Genomic DNA, 22,152 nt, shown 5'->3' with positions numbered 1-22,152 from the left:
CCAATAAACATGTGTTAATTGTTTTATAATTGTTTAGTTTTCAAATATTGGATTTGTGTAATTGTTCTTTGGTAAACAGGGCCTGAGGATGGTGGTAATGTGTCGCCGAAACTAGTCTTGTGATACAATAAAGACATTCTCAAGCTACAGCTGTGGCGGTACTTTTTCTCATATGGACTTAAATCATTAAAAAAAAAAACTTGTGGCTGGTTGTAGCATTTCCTACTGTAACATACGCTATCCACGTGTCTAGCACTTTTTCTACCTCGGTGAACCACGCCTCTTTGAATTTCTTGAGTTATTTTGAATACAGAAAATCAGTACAAGTATCCTAGGTTCAAAACGGTGCGTCCCCTACTTACTCGAAGACGATGGGCAAGTGCAGCTCCTTAGCCCGCGCGACGACTTCTGACAGCGGCCGCCTCTCCAGGTCGACCTTGAAGACGCGCTGGTCCACCTCCTCCATGGTATCCTCGGGGCACCCGGACTGCGACAGGAACTCGTACGTCTCTGGCACTCCGAACGGCTCGAACACCTGCCGAGAAGACGACACATCAGCGCCAAGAAAGGGCGAGGTATTACCGCGTCAGAGCACTCAATGCTCGCTGAAGATCAGTCCTACAACCTTACACAAGGGAAAAAAGCTTCAGCTGGTGAACATAGCCGTTTTCCAATAGACGGCAGTAGCGGCAAGTGGGGTTCGGATGGTTGGTCATAGGTGTAATAAAATAAGCTTAGGCATCTGTAAACATAGTGCCATAAAAATATTAGTCGATTTGTGATTGCATCATAAGGTTATTCTCTATTAAGTACGTCAACTTACGTACCCATTTCTCGCCATTTGCAGGAAGTTTTAATTTTCTGCTTTAAAATGAAGAATTCTGCGGCTATGGCTCTTAAAATGCCAGGAAAGATCAGTGATGAGGGAACTATTAGTGAAAGACCGTGCAGAGAATGTTTTCAACACCTTAAGAACGGTGATTTTGATGTCTAAGACCGGCATGGCGGTGGAAGACAGAACGTTTTCGTAGCTACTGAAACAGACGAAGACATTCACAGGACATCATTATCGAAAGCAATTGATACGTTCGAGCCCAGCTCTGAAACACAAACGGCCACAATACAGCGATAGACACGTGAAGGCAATTTTACAGCAGGTCAGTCCTGGACCTCATGTCGCAAAACCCGTCAAAATATACATGGAAACGTTGAAATGACCAGTACTCCCGATCGTATGAACAAGTGCAAAATTGAACCGATTCATAGATCCCCACAAAAGACTCCCAGTTCTTCCGCCACGGGATTCGTATGCTATCCGAAAGATGGGGGAATGTAGTGGCCAGCGATGGGAAATACTATGAACCATAATTTTTTTTGTAAGCTTTCCAAATAAAGCCCCGAACTTCGAGAAAAAACGGCGGAAGCAAAGTTGTAGACCTAGTAAGTAATCATGAGGCAATACATGACGGTCACAGCCCACCGAGAGGGAGAATGCCCCCTAGTAGCATTGCGCCCACGTGACGCGGTAAGGAAAGTATAAAAGCAGAGCAGATGTGAATAGGAGAATCATTCCAGTGATGGTAAATGGGGAAATCTACAGACATAAGCGACTTTGCAAATGGCAGACTGTTGTGGCATGGCGATTGGGACCGAGCATTTCGGAAAAGGCGAAGCTTGGTCAGCCGTTTGTTTGTTACTGTCATGAGCATCTCAAAAAGGAAAATTTTATTTTAAAGTAATTTCTTGTACATGTACTTTATTAATTTTGTTAGTATTCACTACATAAAAACTGCAACATAATTACGAAAAAACTATTGAAAAATAATATTGTAAAAACTTTGTAGTGGAAACGCTGGCAATGTCAGGGGAGTTCGTACTGTATGGTATCCAAAGCATCTATTTCAAAGCAGACAATAATATTGTTGGACGCGAGCAAGCGCAGAGCCAGTAACAGAGAGAGAGAGAGAGAGAGAGAGAGAGAGAGAGAGTCGCCAGTCTTCTGTGATGAAGTATGGACGCAAAGTGACGGTGCTAAACGGAGAGTGTTCTAGGAATGGTGTTTGAAGCATAGCAGGGCGTTGTGAATGGTCGAGCGACCACATATCTGGGAGCAGTACAAAGCATATAAGCACAATTGAAGGAGAGTACGGTGTGGCCAAAATTATTAAAAGTTGCTCGTTGTCAAAGAAGAGCCTGTTGCCATAAACGATCGTTAAAAAATGCATTACGTCGCACCACCTACAGCTCGCCACAAAGTAAGATCAAGCCACTCATCTGCGAACTTATGTACAGGCTTGTCAGCGTAGTAGTTTTAGCTCTTTGAACATAACAGTGCTTTTTTTAGTTGAACTGTGAACATTCTGAGTGCTACTGATTATCCTAATTCAGTAACCATCAGGTAGGTCCTATCCCTTCATCACTATTACCAAGAGAACCGTGAGCGAAAGAGATAAGGCTAATTCAATGTAGGGTAATTTTATTACATTTGCAGTTATCTTATATAAGTGGTTCGTGAAACTAGATGAAGTAGTAATTAAAGTTCTGTGTGGACTGTCGTTAGGGTTGCCATCGGGCCCGGTATAACGGGGCCTTCATCGTTATGAACCTTCTTGTCCCGACATCCCGAGAAGCCCCAATTGTGTCCTGATTTTGCTAAATATCGTTACAAGCTTGGCTCAAGTACTGAAATAACGCCAACTGTTAGCTGAACATGTAAATGCAACCATAGTCAGTTTTATTTATGTCAACAAGTTTATGTTGACAATGTCGTCTCACAGATGGCGTTGCATGTTAGTATCCTATATCGACGATGCGAGCACCTTCTAGATCTAGCGCCATCATTCGAGAAAATGCCAGACTTCTCCATGGAACTATTTAAGCAAGGTCACGTGGAAGAAGGGGGATCCCCCTCCCTGCTCCTGAGCGGCTTTTCCCCTCCTACGTCCCCTCCCTCTCCTGTGCTCCCCTTCAGTGTCTCTGCACTCCCTCCTGCCTTGTCTTCCCTCCTCATCACCTGCCCCACCAGTCTCCTGCCTCTTGGTGCACCCCCTGTCGCCACTACTCCTTTCATCCCACCCCATCCCCTGCTGCTCCTTTCTCTCCTCTCCTTTTCAATCCTCTCAGGCCTCTCCCTCGGCAGGACACTCCTGGCAGTTTTATTCTTCGTCGTGTGTGGTTCATCTCTCCAAGTGGTTTTAAAGTGTCTTGTTCTGGAGTGTTTTTAATACTGCGGCCAACTTTTAACCTGAGCATGTGACTTCAGTGCCCTTTTTGTGCCCTACACATCGCCAACTGTGTTTTTTAACTTTATGTCGAATTTTTTTACTTGTGCCCCCATGAAAGTTTCCATGTCAGTGTATTTTTACCTCCATTATCTCCCCTTACTCTGTTTTTATGTCCCCCTTTTTATCGCCTTTATATGTATAATTTTCTTCTTTTATTAGCAGTCATGTCTCTCAGCTGAAGAGTGGCGGATTGTGCTGCTGACAGCCCTCCGCTACCCATATGGGGCAGGGGAATGAAATCACAATAAAGGGGAAAAAAAGAAGAAGAACCGGGCAGTTTCAGTTTGAATAGTGATCTGATAAGACAATTTTTTCTAAACATAATACGAACAACGGGTGCAAGTTAGTAATGTTTGAAGCATTTACTGGGAGTATATAGGGCGTGAGGTGTTTACTGACGTCTACTTCGAGCACTGAAGTGTTACTGTCGACCGTTTCCCGTCTAGTAAACTTATCGTAGCTTACGAAAATGCCTAAGGATGGAAAGAGAAAGTGTCTCTTTTTGGATGATTACAAGGAACAGTGGTCCTATGTCAAGAAAGGATGTACAGATTAGGAAGCATTGTGTGAGATTTGTAGCCGTTTCATCTCAGTAACTCAGGGAGGTAAAGCAGATGTGAGACATCTCATTTCCACGAAGAATCATACAAATAGAGACGCAGTAACGTCGACATTAAAGTCCAATTCTGCATTCATGATTAAAGAAGATATCTAGGAAGAATTGCTCGTTGCTGCTCCAGAAATAACAACAGCTTATAAAGTCGTCAAGTATCATCAATACATGGTTCTCGTGACTCTACCATAAAACTGAATGCCGGAATATATCCTAACTCCAAAGTCGCCGCAATGCAGTCTACAGCCAGTACCGAAGCTACAGATATTGTTAAAAATATTCTCGCACCACACTCCGTATTCGAATGCCTGAAACAATTCCAAGAAGTTTCGTTTTACGGTGAGGGCACCTACACATCGAACCACAAGGTTGAAAAGATATTTCCTTTAGTTCTTCAATACTTTACTGAGACGGAATCCAACATAAGCTGTTGAAGTTTGATTCGCTGGATAACGAAACATCGGACGCAATTGCAAAGTTTTGTTTAGACACTTTAAGACAACCGCAAATTAAATCAGATAAATTAACCGCTATTTGTGGAGACAACGCCAGTACCAACTTCAGGCGGCGTCATCGACACGGATAGTGGAGTATATTTCACCACATTAAAGAAGAACTAGGACAAATGTGTAGTGCTTTGGATGCCCTCCCCATATTCTCCACAATACTACATCAAGCGCTGCTGGAGGCTTAACTGTCAACACAGAAATAATCGTCATGAAAATATTTAATTATTTTTCAACACACAGGGTAAGGACGGAGAAGCTGAAAGAGTTCCGCTTGTACGGTGATTCAATCATCAGACTATTCTATCTCACTCAAAAACAAGATGGCTGTCGTTAGTGCCCGCAGTTGAGAGAGTTCTTAAGATCTGGATTCCATTAATGCGATTTTTTGACGCCGAAGACAGGCCACCTAAATTAATTTCAGATTTTTTCAGTAATCCAATCACTGAAATTTACTTCATGTTTCCGCAGTCAAAATTTGTTCTGTTTGCAAAAAAAAAAAAAGAACATAAAAAGCTTGGCGAAGAGTAAAGTCTCGAGAATTGAAATAGGAAATATACTAATCGACATTCAAAGGTGTCTGAATGAAAGGAAGACTGCCAATTTTATTGGCATGCAAATCGAAATGGATTTGAACAAACTAAAGAATGAGAACCCTAACCAACAAATAATTAGATTTCGAAATTTGAGGAAGAGACGATAGCTTTCTATACATAGCACTTTATTACTTGGAGAAATGGGCTATTTGTTTTAATAAATATCAAGTATTTGATTGGATGACGCTATCTGAAACTCCAGACTAGGCGTTCATTGAAAAGACTATTATATACCTGACTAAAAATTGGTGTGAAGATCCCAGGCGATAATTGTTTTCAGGAATATTTGTATCTGAAGAGATTTTTAGCAACATAGCGTGAGTCTGAAGAACGAAAGTCTAAACACTTCGTGGAAGAAAGGTGGGTTTACTTTCTTAAGGACACCGAAAATCCTGAGCACAAATGCCAGCTGCTAAAATTATGCGAATATTGCTTTCTATTGCCTCACTCAACGCCACTGTGGGAAGAGTATTTTGGCTGATGTGTGCCCAGTGGAGTGATGAAAGAAATCGACTGCTGCCAGGGACTGTGGAATTAATCTTACAGTGCCAGTCCAAGAACAAGTTGACTTGCATGGAGGTAACTTGTTAAAAGAGGAAAAAAGACTAGCTGAAAAAAGTGAAATGTTCCGAAAAATATGGTGTACCAACAACTTCTGCCGCAACAAGTTCCATTTAATTGTGATCTAAATAAAAAGTACTTGTATTATGTAAATTTCTAACTTCATTTCTACAACCCCATCTCAGAATGTTCCGACGAGGTCCCAGCTAAATATGGCACCCGTAGTTGTATGCTTCTCTGTATCCAAACGGTAATTAAGTAAAGACAGAACAAAGTAAAAATAATTTCAAATAATTGACAAAATGCATATGCTATTTTATTTAAAGTGATTTATGATTTTTGTTGAATGTTTGCAAATTTTTCACGTGTTTTTGAATTTACATCAAAATTGCAAAGGTGCTTGTTCTTAGTTAATGAATTCAGAGCGAACTTTTGTAAGGTAACACTTACTAAGAAACAGTGATCTGTAGTTGGTATTTGCTTGACAAAATGTGAGTAGAGGCAGCGTTATAGTGAGCGACGTTATTCGGTACACATCGTACTATAGTTTGTTAATTGCAAGTAATTCATATGCGTTTCTACTTTTTACTTTTTCCTCACTTTTGAACTGGTGATCGTACATCATTAATCTAGAATTCAAATTACACGCTATTTCAATCAGTTGTTTAAAATTATATCTAGCTACAGTGAATTATTTATTTCCACACACAATTTCTTTTTAATCTCCGTTGCCCATGATAAGTATCTGTGCGACAGCGATCATGTTATAACAAGGGTTCTTTCGGTTACCATTATTCGGAATCAGTGCCTTTCCTATTGAACAAGGATCATGAGATACGAGGAACATTAGATACACGGGTCATAAAAATCACTTATTACCAAAGAGTGTAGCCAAGTTATAAGCTCAAGGTGTTATTCATTACTTCACATGTAAAATTAGACTATGTTAGTTTCCAGACTTCTGTGGCAGTTACCACTGAAGGTAAAATCTTCTAGGTTGTTAGAACACTTCATGTTCATCTTCACTTTCTTCTTACACAATCCACATTCGATTCCTCTGTTGGAAACTTCTTAAGGTAATGTTGGTGTTCCCGGTTAGTAGAACACTGTCAAAGAGCAGCGTCGCGTTCACTTATAGTAAAAGTGAGTTCTCCCCCGTATAATTTGAAGTGGAATTATCCGGTGAATTTTGTCCGTCTACTATTGATGAGTCATCGTTAACGGTAGTGAAACAGGTAGAGCAAGACATGAGGACAATAAAAGAACGGAATAAAGAGCACAAACGATACACGCATTTAAACAGAGTGTGAAATCTGTGATAGTGAAATATCAAGAGAACTGTGATCAAGATATAGACTTCATCAACGTACCAGTCCTAGCAAGGCAAAGCAACAATTACAGAAAGTAAGTTCAAGATGCGGTTGATATTTCTGCGGAGGAATGGAATTTCAATACAGAAGACTGATATGGCTTCCAGCTTCGTGGTACGCGCCATCAAGGAAATATACAACCATGGTCGCGCGTGGAGTACCAACAACGACCAAGAAGACACCTCTGGAGAAGACAATATTTTCTTTCACAATTATTCCTCCTCTCTTGCTATGCCTGTTTCGCCATGTATCCGATGACGATGACTCACAAGTACTAGTCAGAAAAATTTCATTCAATAACTCCACTCGTACCGAATAAGCGCTTGGAAGCGCCACTGCAAATTATACGCGGGAACACCAGGAGATCCTTAAGAAGTTTCCAGCACAGGAATCGAGCGATACAGTGATCTTCTGACAGTGGTCAGCTAACCGGGAACACCAGAAAATCCTGAAGAAGATCTATCAGAAAACAGCTTTCCAAGACCGTTATCTGAAATACTCTTCCATGATGCTGACAAGGGGGAGATTGAGTCAATAATTAAATCACTAAAGACGAAGGACTCTCATGTATATGACAGGGAATCTAGCAGAATACTTAAGTACTGTTCTGCATATGTCATCCCAGTACTTAGCAACATTTGTAATTTTTCCCTCCGCAATGCTCAGTTTCCTGAGCGATTAAAACAATCAGTAGTGATACCACTTTATAAAAAAAGAGAAAGTGGTGCTTCAGACAATTCCAGACTTACTACTATGCTAACGGTGTTTGTAAAGTTATTGGAAGGCTGCACATCCATGGATAATTGATCATTTCAGTTCATACAATTTCCTGTCAAATTTTCAGTTTGGTTTTACAAGTGGTTTAACAACTGAAGATGGTATGTTCTCTTTATTCTGTGAGAATCTGGACGGATTAAATGAAAGGATGCGAACGCTAGGCGTCTTCTTCGATTTAACTAAGGCGTCTGACTGAACTGATCACAAAATATTACTGCGGAAGTTGGACCATTATAGAATACGGGGAGTAGCTCATAATTGGTTCACCTGTTTCTTTAAGGACATGCAGCAGAAATAATGTAGTTCAGGACGTAAGTTCGTAGCTCGTAGAAAATAAATTGATGCTGAATCACAGTGAGAATCAGTTTTTACCGTTTCTAACGCACAACTCAACAAAAACTGACATTATAATTAAACACAAGGGGTGTATGATTAGTATGAGACTGAATAGTTCAAACTAGGCGTTCCGATGGATAGTAAGCTGTTGTGGAAAACAGTATGTTCAAGATATTGTTAAAAAACTAAATGCTGTTGCTGTTTTATTTACCATTAGAACAGTATCTAAAATAAGCGATAGTTCAGCACGAAAAGTAATCTGCTTATTTTCTTGCGCTTATGACATATGGTATTATATTTTGGGGTAACTCTTCTCACTCAAAAACGATATTTTTGGCTCAGACACGGGTGGTTCGAGCAGTATTGGTGTTTATGCGTGAACCTCTTGTCGACCCTTGTTCAGTAGTCTGGGAATTCTGACATCGGCCTCTCAACACATATTTTATTGAATGAGATTTTCACTCTGCAGCGGAGTGTGCGCTGATATGAAACTTCCTGACAGATTAAAACTGTGTGCCGGACCGAGACTCGAACTCGAGGTAGGAGACAAGGTACTGGCAGAATTGAAGCTGTGTGGACGGAGCGTGAGTCGTGCTTGGGTAGCTCAAACGGTGCCGGCACAGTAGCTGAGCGTGTTCGGTCAGATAGCTGGTTGGCCTCTGTAATAAAAAAAAATGAGTGAAAGGATCAACAACGAACTTGAAGGGATGTCGTGTGACGTACGCAAACACCAAACACAACGATCAACAACGAACAAAATGCAAAAAGAAAAAAAAATAGGTAGAGCACATGCCCGCGAAAGACAAAGGTCCCGAGTTCGTGTCTCTGTCCGGCACACAGTTTTAACCTGTCAGGAAGTTTCACATATTTTCTTTATAATGTCGTTTGCTGTTAACAGTATCAGCTTCTTCCCAGGAGTTAGTAGCTCTAATTCAATTAATACTAGGCAGAATCTCAGTCTCCACTTGGAACGCTTCTCGTTGACCCTTGTGCAGAAATGCGTGCAGTTTTCCCCTGCGTCCATTTTCAGTAAGCTGCCACAAGAATTCAAAATTCTTAGTAGTAATCCATACACTTTCAAGTTTCAACTGAAGAGTTTCCTCGTGGCTCACTTTTTCAATTCTGTCGAGGAACACCGGGAAAAATTAAAAAAAAATTAAGCTAACGCCTGTGTTACGTTGTTGATTATGTTTATTTAAACCTATGGCTTATCGTCTGTTTAGGATTGATATACGTCTTATTTTGTCTATTATTACTCCTTTGTTATGATTTTATGGACTGACTAGTTCCATGATCGTGGAGACATGCTCCTCAATTTGGTACTAAGAGAAAATATATATATATATATATATATATATATATATATATATATATATATATATATATATATATATATATATATATAGCAGAATGGTCGAAACATTGATTGCAAAGAGAAACACAAAGCGGCATAACAAGCTATAATATCTTACATTCAAAGATTAGTCTACTTAATGCACGCACACGTGATAGGAACGATAGGACTGGACTGATTTGGGGGAAGAGACCAAACAGCGAGGTCATCGGTCTCATTGGATTAGGGAAGGATGGGGAAGGAAGTCGGCCGTGCCCTGTCAAAGAAACCATCCAGGCATTTGTCTGAAGCGATTTAGGGAAATCACGGAAAACCTAACTCAGGATGGCCGGACGCGGGATTGAACCGTCGTCCTCCCGAATGCGAGTCCAGTGTGCTAACCACTGCGCCACCTCGCTCGGTGACAGAAAACTCTAACATGGTACAACGGTCAGTACTTTTTGCCAATCGCTTCACAGTTTTGCAGGGTATGTATTCAGTTATGAATTTCCCCCAAGAACATATTAATTTTAATCTCATAATATGCTCTAGGAGACGCGCCTGAGGAATTATTCCGTCACGTGTGACTCTTCTGAAGGAGGCGGCACTACGTCAGGGAGAATGGAAAAGATGTGTTTCATTCTTGACGTCGCGTGAGATTACATTATTAACAACAGTACCTGCAGAGACATGAACAGATGTGGTAAATAAGAAAGTTGGACAGGTATGTTGTCGCCGGAACCTCATGAGGAAAGCAACAGAGAGGCGGCTGTTAAGACTGCGGTCTCCCTTTGAGCGCCACGTGCGTGTCGCCAGGTATGCGCCGCCACAGATGCGTGACGTCAAACGCAGGCGGTGAATGGCAGGCCAGATATATCAGAGCGCTGAGGTTACGATCGGCGCCTGCCCGATGCGGTACATCGGACGTGAGCTGCGAACCATCACCTCGTGGGACCGCGAACTTAGTCTTGACAGCAACACAAAGGTAGCCCGCTACAGCTTAGCAAATGAACTACTCACTCCTTGCAGACATGCAGAAGTGGTTTACCGTGTCCTGTAGTCTCCGTGAAGAGAAGGAAAGATGTGTGTCTGCACAGAGGGACGGTATGACAGCTGGCCTTCTGGATAATAAGACCCTCACAACGAAGTACTCCGCCTGCCACTGAAAGAATTTTTAGATATGACAATCTTCGCACACGTTCCTCGTTTTGGTCAATGAACTTTGTCCTACTTTTCTCCAGTCAGAAGATTCCATCTCTGAATTGGATTTCTCCAAGGCTTACGAAATACCCATCAATTACTGCTATGAACTCTTCAACTCACAAACATCTTCCGATGACGGGAACAAATCAGAAGACACATTTCTATTTTTATTTTTGAGTCATCAGTCTTCTGCCCGGTTTGATGTGGCCCGCCACGAATTCCTCTCCTGTGCCAAGCTCTTCACCTCAGAGTTGTAATTGTAACCTACGTCCTCAATTATTTTCTGGATGTATTCCAATCTCTGTCTTCCTCTGCGGTTCTTGCCCTCTACAGTACCTTCTAGTACCATGGAAGTAATTCGCTGATGTCGTAACAGGTGTCCTATCATCCCCTCCCATCTCCTCGTCAGTGTTTTCCACATATTCCTTTCCTCTCCGATTCTGCGCAGAACCTCCTCGTTCCTTACCTCACCAGTCCACCTAATTTTCAATATTCTTCTGTTCTGGTTTTCCCACAGTCCATGTTTCACTATGCTTCAAAAGTACATTTTCGGAAATTTCTTCCTCAAATTAAGTCCTATGTTTGATAGTACTGGACTTCTCTTGGTCTGGAATCCCTTTTTTCCACTGCTAGTCTGCTTTTTTACGTCCTTCTTGCTTTGTCATGAGTTATTTTGCTGCCTAGGTAGCAAAATTACCTAACTTCATCTACTTCGTGATCACCAATCCTAGTGTTAAGTTACTCGCTATTCTCATTTCTGCTGCTTCTCATGACTTTCGTCTTTCTTCGATTTACTCTCAAGCGATATTTTAGTCATTAGACAGTTAATTTCATTCAGCAGATCAAGCAGTTCTTCTTCACTTTCCCTCAGGATAGCAATGTCATCAGCATATCGTATCATTGACGTCCTAAAGTTTACCTTGAATTTTAATCCCACTCCTAAACTTTTCTCTTATTTCCATCATTGCTTCTTTGATGTACAGATTGAACTGTAGGGTCTTACATCATTTTTAATCCGAGCACTTCGTTTTTGGTCGTCCATTCTTATTATTACCTCTTGGCTCTTGTACATATTGTATATTACCCGTCGTCCCTAAAGCATACCCCCAGTTTTCTCAGAATTTGGAATATCTTGCACCATTTTACACAGTCTAACGCTTTTTCCAGGTCGACAAAATATGTGAATGTGTCTTGGATTTTATTTAGTCTTACTTCCATTGTCAATCGCAACGTCAAAATTGCCTCTCTCGTGCCCTTACCTTTCCCAAAGCCAAACTAATCATCTAACACATCTTCATTTTTCATTCTTCTGTATATTATTCGTGTCAGCAACATGGATGCATGAGCTGTTGATTGTGAGGTAATTCTTGCACTTGTCAGGTCTGGCAGGCTTCGCAATCGTGTGGAAGACGTTCTCCGAAAGTCAGACGATATGTCGTCAGACTCATACATTCTACACACCAATGTGAATAGTCGTTTGGTTTCCACTTCCACTTCCTCCAACTATTTTAGAAATTTTGATGAAATTTTATCGATCCATTCTACCTTATTTGATCTTAAGTCCTCCAAAGCTCTTTTAAATTCCGATTCTAAATTGGATCCCCTATTTCTTCTAAACCCATTCCTGTTTCTTCTTCTATCACATAAGACAAATCTTCCCCCTCTTTGAGGCATTCAGTGCACTCTTTCCACCTATCCGCTCTCCTCTACATTTAATAGTGGAACTCCCGTTGCACTCTTAATGTTATCGCCCTTGTTTTTAATTTCACCGAATGTTGTTCCGATTTTTCTATATACTGAGTCAGTCCTTCCGACAATCATTTCTTTTTAGATTTCTTCACATTTTTCATGCAGTCATTTCGTCATAGCTTTCCTGCATTTCCTAATTATTTCATTCCTAGGTGACTTGTATTTCTGTGTTCCTGAATTCCCCTGAACATTTTTGTACTTCCTTCTTTCATCGACCAACTGAAGTACTTATTCTGTTACGCATGGTTTCTTCGCAGTTACCTTCTTTGTACCCATGTTTTTCTTCGCAACTTCTGCGATTGCATTTTTAGACGAGTCCATTCCTCTTCAATTGTACTGCCTACTGATCTATTCGTTATTGCTGTAACTGTAGCCTTAGAGAATTTCAAGCGTTTCTTAGTACTTTCATATCTCTTAAACTTCAGCCTACTCTTCATCACTACTACATTGCGATCTGAGTCTACATCTGCTCCTGGGTACGCCTTGCAATCCAGTATCTGATTTCAGAATCTCTATCTGACCGTGATGTAATCTAACTGAAATCTTCCCATATCACCCGGTCTTTTCTAAGTATATCTCCTCCTCTTCTGATTCTTGACAAAGTATTCGCTATTACTATGTGAAATTTATTGCAGAACTCAATTAGTCTTTTTTCTCTCTCATTCCTTGTCCCAAGCCCCTATTCTCCTGTAACCTTTTCTTCTACTCCTTCCCCTACAACTGCATTCCAGTCTCCATAACTGAACTATTAGATTTTCATTTCTCTTTACGTACTGAATCACCCGTTCAGCTTCGTCATATACCTTCTCTATTTCTTCATCTTCAGCTTGTGATTTTGGCATGTGTACCTGAACTATCGCTGGTATTGGTTTGTTGTCGATTCTGATAAGAACCACCCTATCAATGAACTGTTCACAGTAACACTCCCTCTGCCCTGTCTTCTTATTCATAAAGAATCCTACTCCCATTATACCATTTTCTGCTGCTGTTGATATTGCTGTATACTCATCTCACCAGAAATCCTTGCCTTCTTACCACTTCACTTCACTGACCCCTTCTATATATTGACTGAGCCTTTGCATTTCCATTTACAGATTTTCTTGCTTCCCTACCACATTCAAGCTTCTGACATCCCATGCGCCGGCTCGTAGAACGTTATCCTTTCTTTGTTATTCAACATTTTTCTCATACTCACTTCCTCCTTGCAAGTCTCCTCCCAGAGATCCGATGGGGGAGTATTCCACGGAATCTTTTGCCAATGGAGAGATCATCGTAACAATTTTTCAATTACAGGTCATATGTCCTGTGGATACGCATTTTGTGTCTTTAATTCAGTGGTTTCCAATGCCTTCGGCATGCTCATGCCGTTGATCATTGCTGATTCTTCCGCCTTTAGGCGCAGTTTCCAAACCCAAGGACAAGAGAGTGTCTTGAACCCCTGTCCGTTCCTCCGCCCTCTTTGACAAGACCAGTGGTAGAATGAGTGTGATTTCTTAAGCTGAAAGTCCTAGGCAGCCAAGTAATCGACGTTTAAGCGGTGCTGTGTTTCGAACCCGGGACCGCGGCCGTCTGGATTACAAATCAGAGACGCTATCACTAATCTGCTGAATTACTTCACCCACTTTTCTCATTACACAGGCTGAATCACCTTCATCTACTGCTACATACTCCACACTCCAGCATACGGAGCATTGCGGCGGGTATCTTGTCCCACTGTTAGTCATTCCCTTTCCTGTTTCACTCGCAAACATTACGAGGAAAAACGACTGTCTGTATGCTTTCTTAGGAGACCTTACTTCTCTTACACTGTTTCGCGATCATTACGCGAGACGTACGGTTGGTAGAAGTTGAATCGTTCTGCAAATACAGGTTCTCTAAAAGCTCTCAATAGCATTTAGCGAAAAGAACGTCATCTCACCTCCCATTTGAGTTCACGAAGCATCTCCGTAATACTAGCGTGTTGGTCGAATCAGCAGGTGACAAATCTAGCAGGACACTCCTAGTTGGTTTGATGTCTTCTTTTAATCCGACCTTATCGGTAATTTAAACACTTGAGCAATACTGAAGAATAGGGCGCACAAGTGTTCTGTAAAGCGGTTTCGTTTAATACCATACCTTGTTAGAAGTCTCCCTATAAACCAAAGTACACCATTCCCCTTCCCTACGGCTGACATTACGTACCCTTCCCATTTCATATCGCTTTTCGAAGTAAGTATATTTAATCGATGTGGCTATTTCAATCAGCACAGCACTAATACTGAATTCGAACAATACAGGGCTGTTTTTCTTGGTAATCTGCATTAATGATCTCACATTATCCCACGTTTATAGAAATTCGTCGTTCATTAAATCAAATAGAATGTTCTGCAAGTCATTATGTATCCTCTTATAGACACTTTCCGGTTCCCCACAGCATCATCAGTAAACAACCGCAGACTGCTGTTCATCCTATCCGTCAGACTATATACACTCCTGGAAATGGAAAAAAGAACACATTGACACCGGTGTGTCAGACCCACCATACTTGCTCCGGACACTGCGAGAGGGCTGTACAAGCAATGATCACACGCACGGCACAGCGGACACACCAGGAACCGCGGTGTTGGTCGTCGAATGGCGCTAGCTGCGCAGCATTTGTGCACCGCCGCCGTCAGTGTCAGCCAGTTTGCCGTGGCATACGGAGCTCCATCGCAGTCTTTAACACTGGTAGCATGCCGCGACAGCGTGAACGTGAACCGTATGTGCAGTTGACGGACTTTGAGCGAGGGCGTATAGTGGGCATGCAGGAGGACGGGTGGACGTACCGCCGAATTGCTCAACACGTGGGGCGTGAGGTCTCCACAGTACATCGATGTTGTCGCCAGTGGTCGGCGGAAGGTGCATGTGCCCGTCGACCTGGGACCGGACCGCAGAGACGCACGGATGCACGCCAAGACCGTAGGATACTACGCAGTGCCGTAGGGGACCGCACCGCCACTTCCCAGCAAATTAGGGACACTGTTGCTCCTGGGGTATCGGCGAGGACCATTCGCAACCGTCTCCATGAAGCTGGGCTACGGTCCCGCACACCGCTAGGCCGTCTTCCGCTCACGCCCCAACATCGTGCAGCCCACGTCCAGTGGTGTCGCGACAGGCGTGAATGGAGGGACGAATGGAGACGTGTCGTCTTCAGCGATGAGAGTCGCTTCTGCCTTGGTGCCAATGATGGTCGTATGCGTGTTTGGCGCCGTGCAGGTGAGCGCCACAATCAGGACTGCATACGACCGAGGCACACAGGGCCAACACCCGGCATCATGGTGTGGGGAGCGATCTCCTACACTGGCCGTACACCACTGGTGATCGTCGAGGGGACACTGAATAGTGCACGGTACACCCAAACCGTCATCGAACCCATCGTTCTACCATTCCTAGACCGGCAAGGGAACTTGCTGTTCCAACAGGACAATGCACGTCCGCATGTATCCCGTGCCACCCAACGTGCTCTAGAAGGTGTAAGTCAACTACCCTGGCCAGCAAGATCTCCTGATCTGTCCCCCATTGAGCATGTTTGGGACTGGATGAAGCTTCGTTTCACGCGGTCTGCACGTCCAGCACGAACGCTGGTCCAACTGAGGCACCAGGTGGAAATGGCATGGCAAGCCGTTCCACAGGACTACATCCAGCATCTCTACGATCGTCTCCATGGGAGAATAGCAGCCTGCATTGCTGCGAAAGGTGGATATACACTGTACTAATGCCGACATTGTGCATGCTCTGTTGCCTGTGTCTATGTGCCTGTGGTTCTGTCAGTGTGATCATGTGATGTATCTGACCCCAGGAATGTGTCAATAAAGTTTCCCCTTCCTGGGACAATGAATTCACGGTGTTCTTATTTCAATTTCCAGGAGTGTATGTTTGTAGAGAAAGAGTGCGGCCCTGTAACACTTCGCTGGAGCTCTCCTGACGTTATCCTTGTCTCCGATGAACACCTGCCGTCCAGGAGAACATACTGGGTGCGGCTGCTTAAAAAGTTTCCGAACCATCAACATCTAGGAATCTATTCCGTACACTCGGACCTTGATTAACAATTAGTAGCGAAGCACTGTGTCAAGCGCTTCCCGAAAATCTAGGAGTATTCAATCTGACTGTTGCCCTTCAGCCATGTTCCGCATGATATCGTGTTTGTGAGAAAAGGGCAAGCCGAGTTTCACACGAGCGACGCTTTTATTTTGTGAACCGTTCAAGATACAAAAACGAGCTTTTTAGTACACATAGGGAGCACGTAATTTTGTTGTTTGCTTAATCCACGTAACTGCTGAATCAACCGATATTGAAACAAGGATGTTTTCTAAAGGAACGTTAAATTTATTTAACGGCTTTCCAAACTTTTTGAAAAGGCGATTACAGGTATATAACAGTTGTTAACGTCGGTGTTGAAATATCTCGCAAAAACATCCGAGAAATGAGCTAAAATTAAAAAACAAGGAGGTCGGAGTCGGCTGTGCTTTGTGAAAACTGCCATCTCGTGCCGTACTCCGTCCTATGAAGTCGTTCTACAAACGCTTAATATAAATGAGGTTATGATATCGTTGGATGGGAAGTCTCACGGTGTGGCTTCAGGCACCGACCGGGATGATCTTCCGCCTCGCACATTGGCTCCTTTCCTTTCAGATGCGTCCAAAGTGTGTAGTATGTGTATTTGTGGAGTGTAGGTGAGCTTAATGGAAGTGTGTGCAGTGCAGTGTAATGTTTTTGTTGTAGGATGATGTTGATGATGATAATGAGGATGATGAAGGGAGAGGCTGAAACCCAGCGCCGGCACCAACGGACCGACGAGCTTAACATCCCATCGCCATCAACAGCTTCGCATTCTCTCCATCGATCCACAATCGCTGTAGACTTAAACATGAGTAAACACATTTGGTTTACCTAGACGCCCTCTATGGTAGAAATTAGCAAGTAGTTCCATTATCCCCCATCTTTTAGCTGCAAAACGATTCGTTCACTGCGACAGCATTACGCCACCTTAATGGAACGGCCTTTATGCCGGCATGGTACCGCTCTACTAGTCCACGTAGGGCCAACGTCTTGCTGCATCAGTAAGCTCCCCAACATCCGTGCATTGCTTCCCGCGGAATGCGTCCTTCATTGAGCCAAACAGATGGAAGTCGAAACATGCGAGATTCGGGCTGTAGGATAGATGAGGAAGAACAGTCGAATCAAGTTTTGTGAGCTCCTCTCGGGTGGGCAGACTTGTGCGAGGCATTGCGTTGTCAAGAAATTCGTTTGCATTTTTATTGCGAAGAACACGCGGAAGTCGTTTCTTCAATTTCCTGAGGATAGCACAACACACTTCCGAGTTGACTGTTGCATCATGAGGGAAGACATAAAACGAAATAATGGCTTCGGAGTCCCAAAAGACCGTTGAGGGTGCGCCTTTGAACTTTTTCTTCGGAGAAGAGGTGGCGTGACACCCCTCCATAGACTGCCGTTTTGTTTCCGGTTCGAAGTGATGAAGCCATGTTTCATCGTCTGTGGGGATGTTCGACAAGAAACTATCACTATCGGCCTCGTAGCGCGCAAGCAGCTCTGCACAGATGGTCCTACGTTACTCTTTACGGTCTTCTATTGGGCAGCAAGGAACTCAGCGGGCGCACACGCTTGAGCACCCCAACTGATGGGACGATTGTGTTTTACTATAACCGGCAGACACGCCAGCTGAGCAGCTAGGTATCTGAGTGTGATCCGTCGATCAATTGGAATGAGAGTGTCCACACGTTCCAATATTGCAGGAGTCAAGGCCATGAGCGGCCGGCCGGCAAGTGGGAGAAATGCAGTTTCGCGCGATATGATTATCCAACGACTCACCGTGCTTTTGTTCACTGCTATGTCTCCGTGGACATTCTACAATCACCTATGAATATCTGCAATGCTCTGGTTTTCCGCCGAAAGAAAATGACAGCGTTCTACTTTTAATATACACAGGCTACGTAGAGCGCCACCACGTGTCGGGACTTCATGAAACCATAGGAGCTGAAGCGGGAATATTCCACGATGCCTCACAATAAATTCCATATTTTTCCAGCCGAAATTGGCTGTGAAAGAAAAACATGTTGCATTATTCAACTCCCTCGAAGCTATGAAGTACTTAACAGATAAAGTCGTGTTAAAAATCTGCGAAGAATTTCCTGGCATGAAAGACGTTGTCAAACGGCAGCTTATTTTTTTCCGCACTTATCCTTTTGTTTCACTGCAATACGTAAATATTTAGAAATTGTGTCACACATTGGCAAAAGTAATAAGCTCGCCTGATCGATATTCCGCTGTAAATGACCGGGAAAATTGAATAACCTCGCCTCATTGACGCCTTTGTAGGTCTCAGCTCATGGCAGTAGCATGTAGATGTCTTTTGCAAAATGATAGCTACGAAAGAGGTAATATTTCTATGATGTCTACTATTCCCTGCACACAGTGCACACTCGTTACTTTAGCAATTCTGGACGCGAGTGAGGCTCTCTGAAGGGATTTTTGTTAGTAGCATTACTTGTGTCTCTCGAACATAATGAGTAATACGTTTAGGGAGAAGAAATTTTAAAGAATTGAGGTTTGCCGATAACATTTTCATACTGTCAGAGATACTAAAGAAATGGAAGGTCAACTGAACAGAGGGCGTAGTGTGTTAAAACAGAATTTGTAAGAACATCTACAAAAGTAAAACAACGCAATGGAATGCTATCGAATTAAATCAGGCGTTACTAAGGGAATTAGATAAGTAAAAGAGGCACTAAAAATGGTATGGCTTCGAAGTAAAAGTACCACCAGAGGTGTTTTGGCAGCTGGAGGAAAAATAATTGACGATGGTCGCAATAGTGAGAGTATAAAATGCAGAATATCCACCGCAAGTGAAGAGTATCTAATACATAGAAATTTGTTAACAGCGAACATAAATACAAATTTCAAGAAGTCTTTCCTAAAGGTGTTTGTCTGGACTGTAGTCTTGTACGGACGTGAAAAGTGTACGATAGAAGAAAAGAAGCTTTTGAAATGTACTGCTACAGAAGAACGCTGAAGATTAGATGGGTAGATGGGATACCTAATGAAGACGCACTGTATAGAATTGGGGGAATAATCTATGGCACAACTTGACTGAAAGAAGGGTCCGTCTATGTGACACGTTTTGAAGCTTGAAGGACTCATCAGTTTGGTAACGACAGGAAGCGTGAGGAGTAAAAACTGTAGAAGAGGACCAAGGTTTGACTGCTGTAAGTAGTTTCAAATCGATGTAGGTTTTGATGCGGAGATGGAGACGCATGCACAGGATAGAGTAGCGTGGAGAACTGTACAGAACCAATTTTCAGTCTGAATAAAACAACATGGTGAAACAAATTTCTCACCACTCGCTCTTGTTATTGTTAAACTTACATTTGATCATCCACTGTTGGTTTGGAGAAACTGAAATTTCTCACCACGTGGGGAGTAAGGCATTCACTTTAAATTCACTATTGGTTCTACATTTAACCATAATGATATTTTTAAATAATACCTAACCATGTCATATTTAAGCTATTTCGCAGATAATGGATTATCAACATTTGGAGTGAGTGGTAGCTGATGTATTTTGTGACCTTCCACGACTCAAACAAAGCAAAGTTTTCACTCACTCTCGTGATACGGCTTGATAGGTTTTTTTTTAATCTCTTCCGTACTTTATGAAACACAGTGAATGCACTTTTAGGATTCTGTACCCGTATGGTAAAGTATGATAAATACGATAACATACGCAATGTTCAAGACAAGAAACTTTTTATTAACAAGGAAGATTAAACGTCGTACAAAGCTGAACTAATAATCATGAGCGTCATTCTTAACGACATACATGGCAAAAATTCTACCCCGTCATTCCTATTTGTTTCCGTACGCTTAAAAATAGCCTTTACCATTGTTAGTAGCTTTAGCACGATTATTTTAAACGTTCTGAACTAATTTGCGATATTTTTTATAGTGTAACGTATTTGAACAGGTTTTACGACAGAATTACAGAAAACTGGCTCTACGAAGCAGGGTCGCAGAGATACCAGAAGCGAGTTTTATCAGTGAACTGACGTTTCTCCAAATAACGCGATAGCCTATAGGCCCCACATTGAACACCTGCTTAATGCGTTTAGTGACTCACGAATACAATTAGTATGATTACTTTCTATCAAGAGTCTTAAAGTGATTCGCGAACACAAGTATACTTGTCCACTGCAGAAGTCATTACTGGTTTCAAAAACTTGTCACCTCCATTAGCGTAGATTCCGGTTGTCTGTAGCTGACGTAACCAAAACGTTTGATTGCGTCGCGTAACTGCTACTCTCGACCGTGTTTGCTGTTAAGTGGCCCTCTTCGATTTCCTCTACTGTGGCAATCTTAGAGCAACATGTACACTCGGCGTCCTCAATTATTTGTTGTATGTATTCCACTGTCTGTCTTTTGCCTTCTACGGCACTCTGAATTCCCCCGTAAGTTGTTCCCTAATGTCTTAACACACATCCTATCATCCTTTTCCGTCTTCTAGACAGGGTACTTCACACACTCCTTTCCAGGCCGAATCTTTGGAGATCCTCATATGTTAACAGTCCACATGGTTTCCGTCATCTTCTTACATCTAATCGCAAACGCTCCGTTCCGTTTCCTTCCTGGTTTCTCCGTGTTTCGCTTCCGCAGAATGGTGTACACGAGACAAATAGTCTCAGAAATTTCTTTTTCAGATTGTGGCCTGTGTTTGGTACTAGCTGACCTCTTGTGGTTAGAAATTCCCTCCTAACCTGTACTAGTTTTTCTTTCAGTCCTCCTTACGTCACGAGTCACATGTTATTTTACTTCCAACGAGGAAGAATTTTTTCACTTCGCCTTCTATGTTGTACTCATCGTTAGTTTACTTTTTACCTGCAATTCCCCATTACGTTCATCTTTCTTTGGTTTATTCCTAATCCATACTCTGCGCTCGGTAAATCATTCATTTCCTTCAGCAGGTACTGTAATTCTCCCTCTCTTTCGCTGAGGATAGCAGCATCATCACTGAATATTAGCATTGGTATCCTTTCACTCTTTGTTTTAATTCCAGACCTGTAACTTTTATTTTTATTTAATTCATTGCTTCTGCATTATAGACGTTGAACAGGTCAAAAGGAAACCTACATCTATGCCTTACGCCCCTTTAATCTGAGCACTTCTCCATTGGTCTTCCCTCCATATGGTTTCTTCTTGGGTTTTGTGTGTATCATTTGTTATTACTCTTTCCCTATAACGTCAATCTATTTTCTCAAGGTTCAAAAATGGCTCTGAGCACTATGGGACTTAACATCGGAGAGCATCAGTCCCCTAGAACTTAGAACTACTTAAACCTAACCAACCTAAGGACATCACACACATCCATGCCCGAGGCAGGATTCGAACCTGCGACCGTAGTGGTCGCGCGGTTCCAGACTGAAGTGCCTTGAACCGCTCGGCCACACCGGCCGGCTATTTTCCCAAGGATTTCGAACATTGTGTACTACTACTTTACCTGACCGACTGGTTTAGACTGACAAATTATACGAAAGTTTCTTGATTTATTAAAAAATAAGTAACATAAAATCAAGGTTTGTTTCTTTTACTAATCGTAACAGCTATCTACTCCCGAACGATAACCGCTGAAATTTGCACATTTCTTTTAATGCTCCTTCCATTACTGCAAATCATCGATATCTACATTCGGTTTATCATTAGTTTGGGGAGGGGTAGAAGGTTGAAAGGTGCGGAGCAGACATTGTGCCAGAAACTTCAAGATAATTCTCTGTATGTCTTTGCACGCCTGTTTGAAA

At 42.4% G+C, this 22,152-nt stretch overlaps 1 protein-coding gene across 1 annotated transcript in view; it reads right to left on the bottom strand.

Moving 5' to 3' along the window:
* LOC124776247 (galactoside alpha-(1,2)-fucosyltransferase 2-like) overlaps nucleotides 1-22,152 on the bottom strand; it is a 191,660-nt gene that overhangs the window by 122,822 nt on the left and 46,686 nt on the right. The window contains exon 3 of the mRNA XM_047251112.1: nucleotides 363-535. Coding sequence (XP_047107068.1) covers nucleotides 363-535 — 173 coding nt within the window. The remainder of the gene's footprint in view (nucleotides 1-362; nucleotides 536-22,152) is intronic.

This window comes from Schistocerca piceifrons, chromosome 2 (assembly GCF_021461385.2).
Source record: "Schistocerca piceifrons isolate TAMUIC-IGC-003096 chromosome 2, iqSchPice1.1, whole genome shotgun sequence".
Lineage (NCBI taxonomy): Eukaryota > Metazoa > Arthropoda > Insecta > Orthoptera > Acrididae > Schistocerca > Schistocerca piceifrons.
The sequence above is the reverse complement of the archived record's forward strand: the minus strand, read 5'-3'. Positions and strand labels throughout refer to the sequence as shown.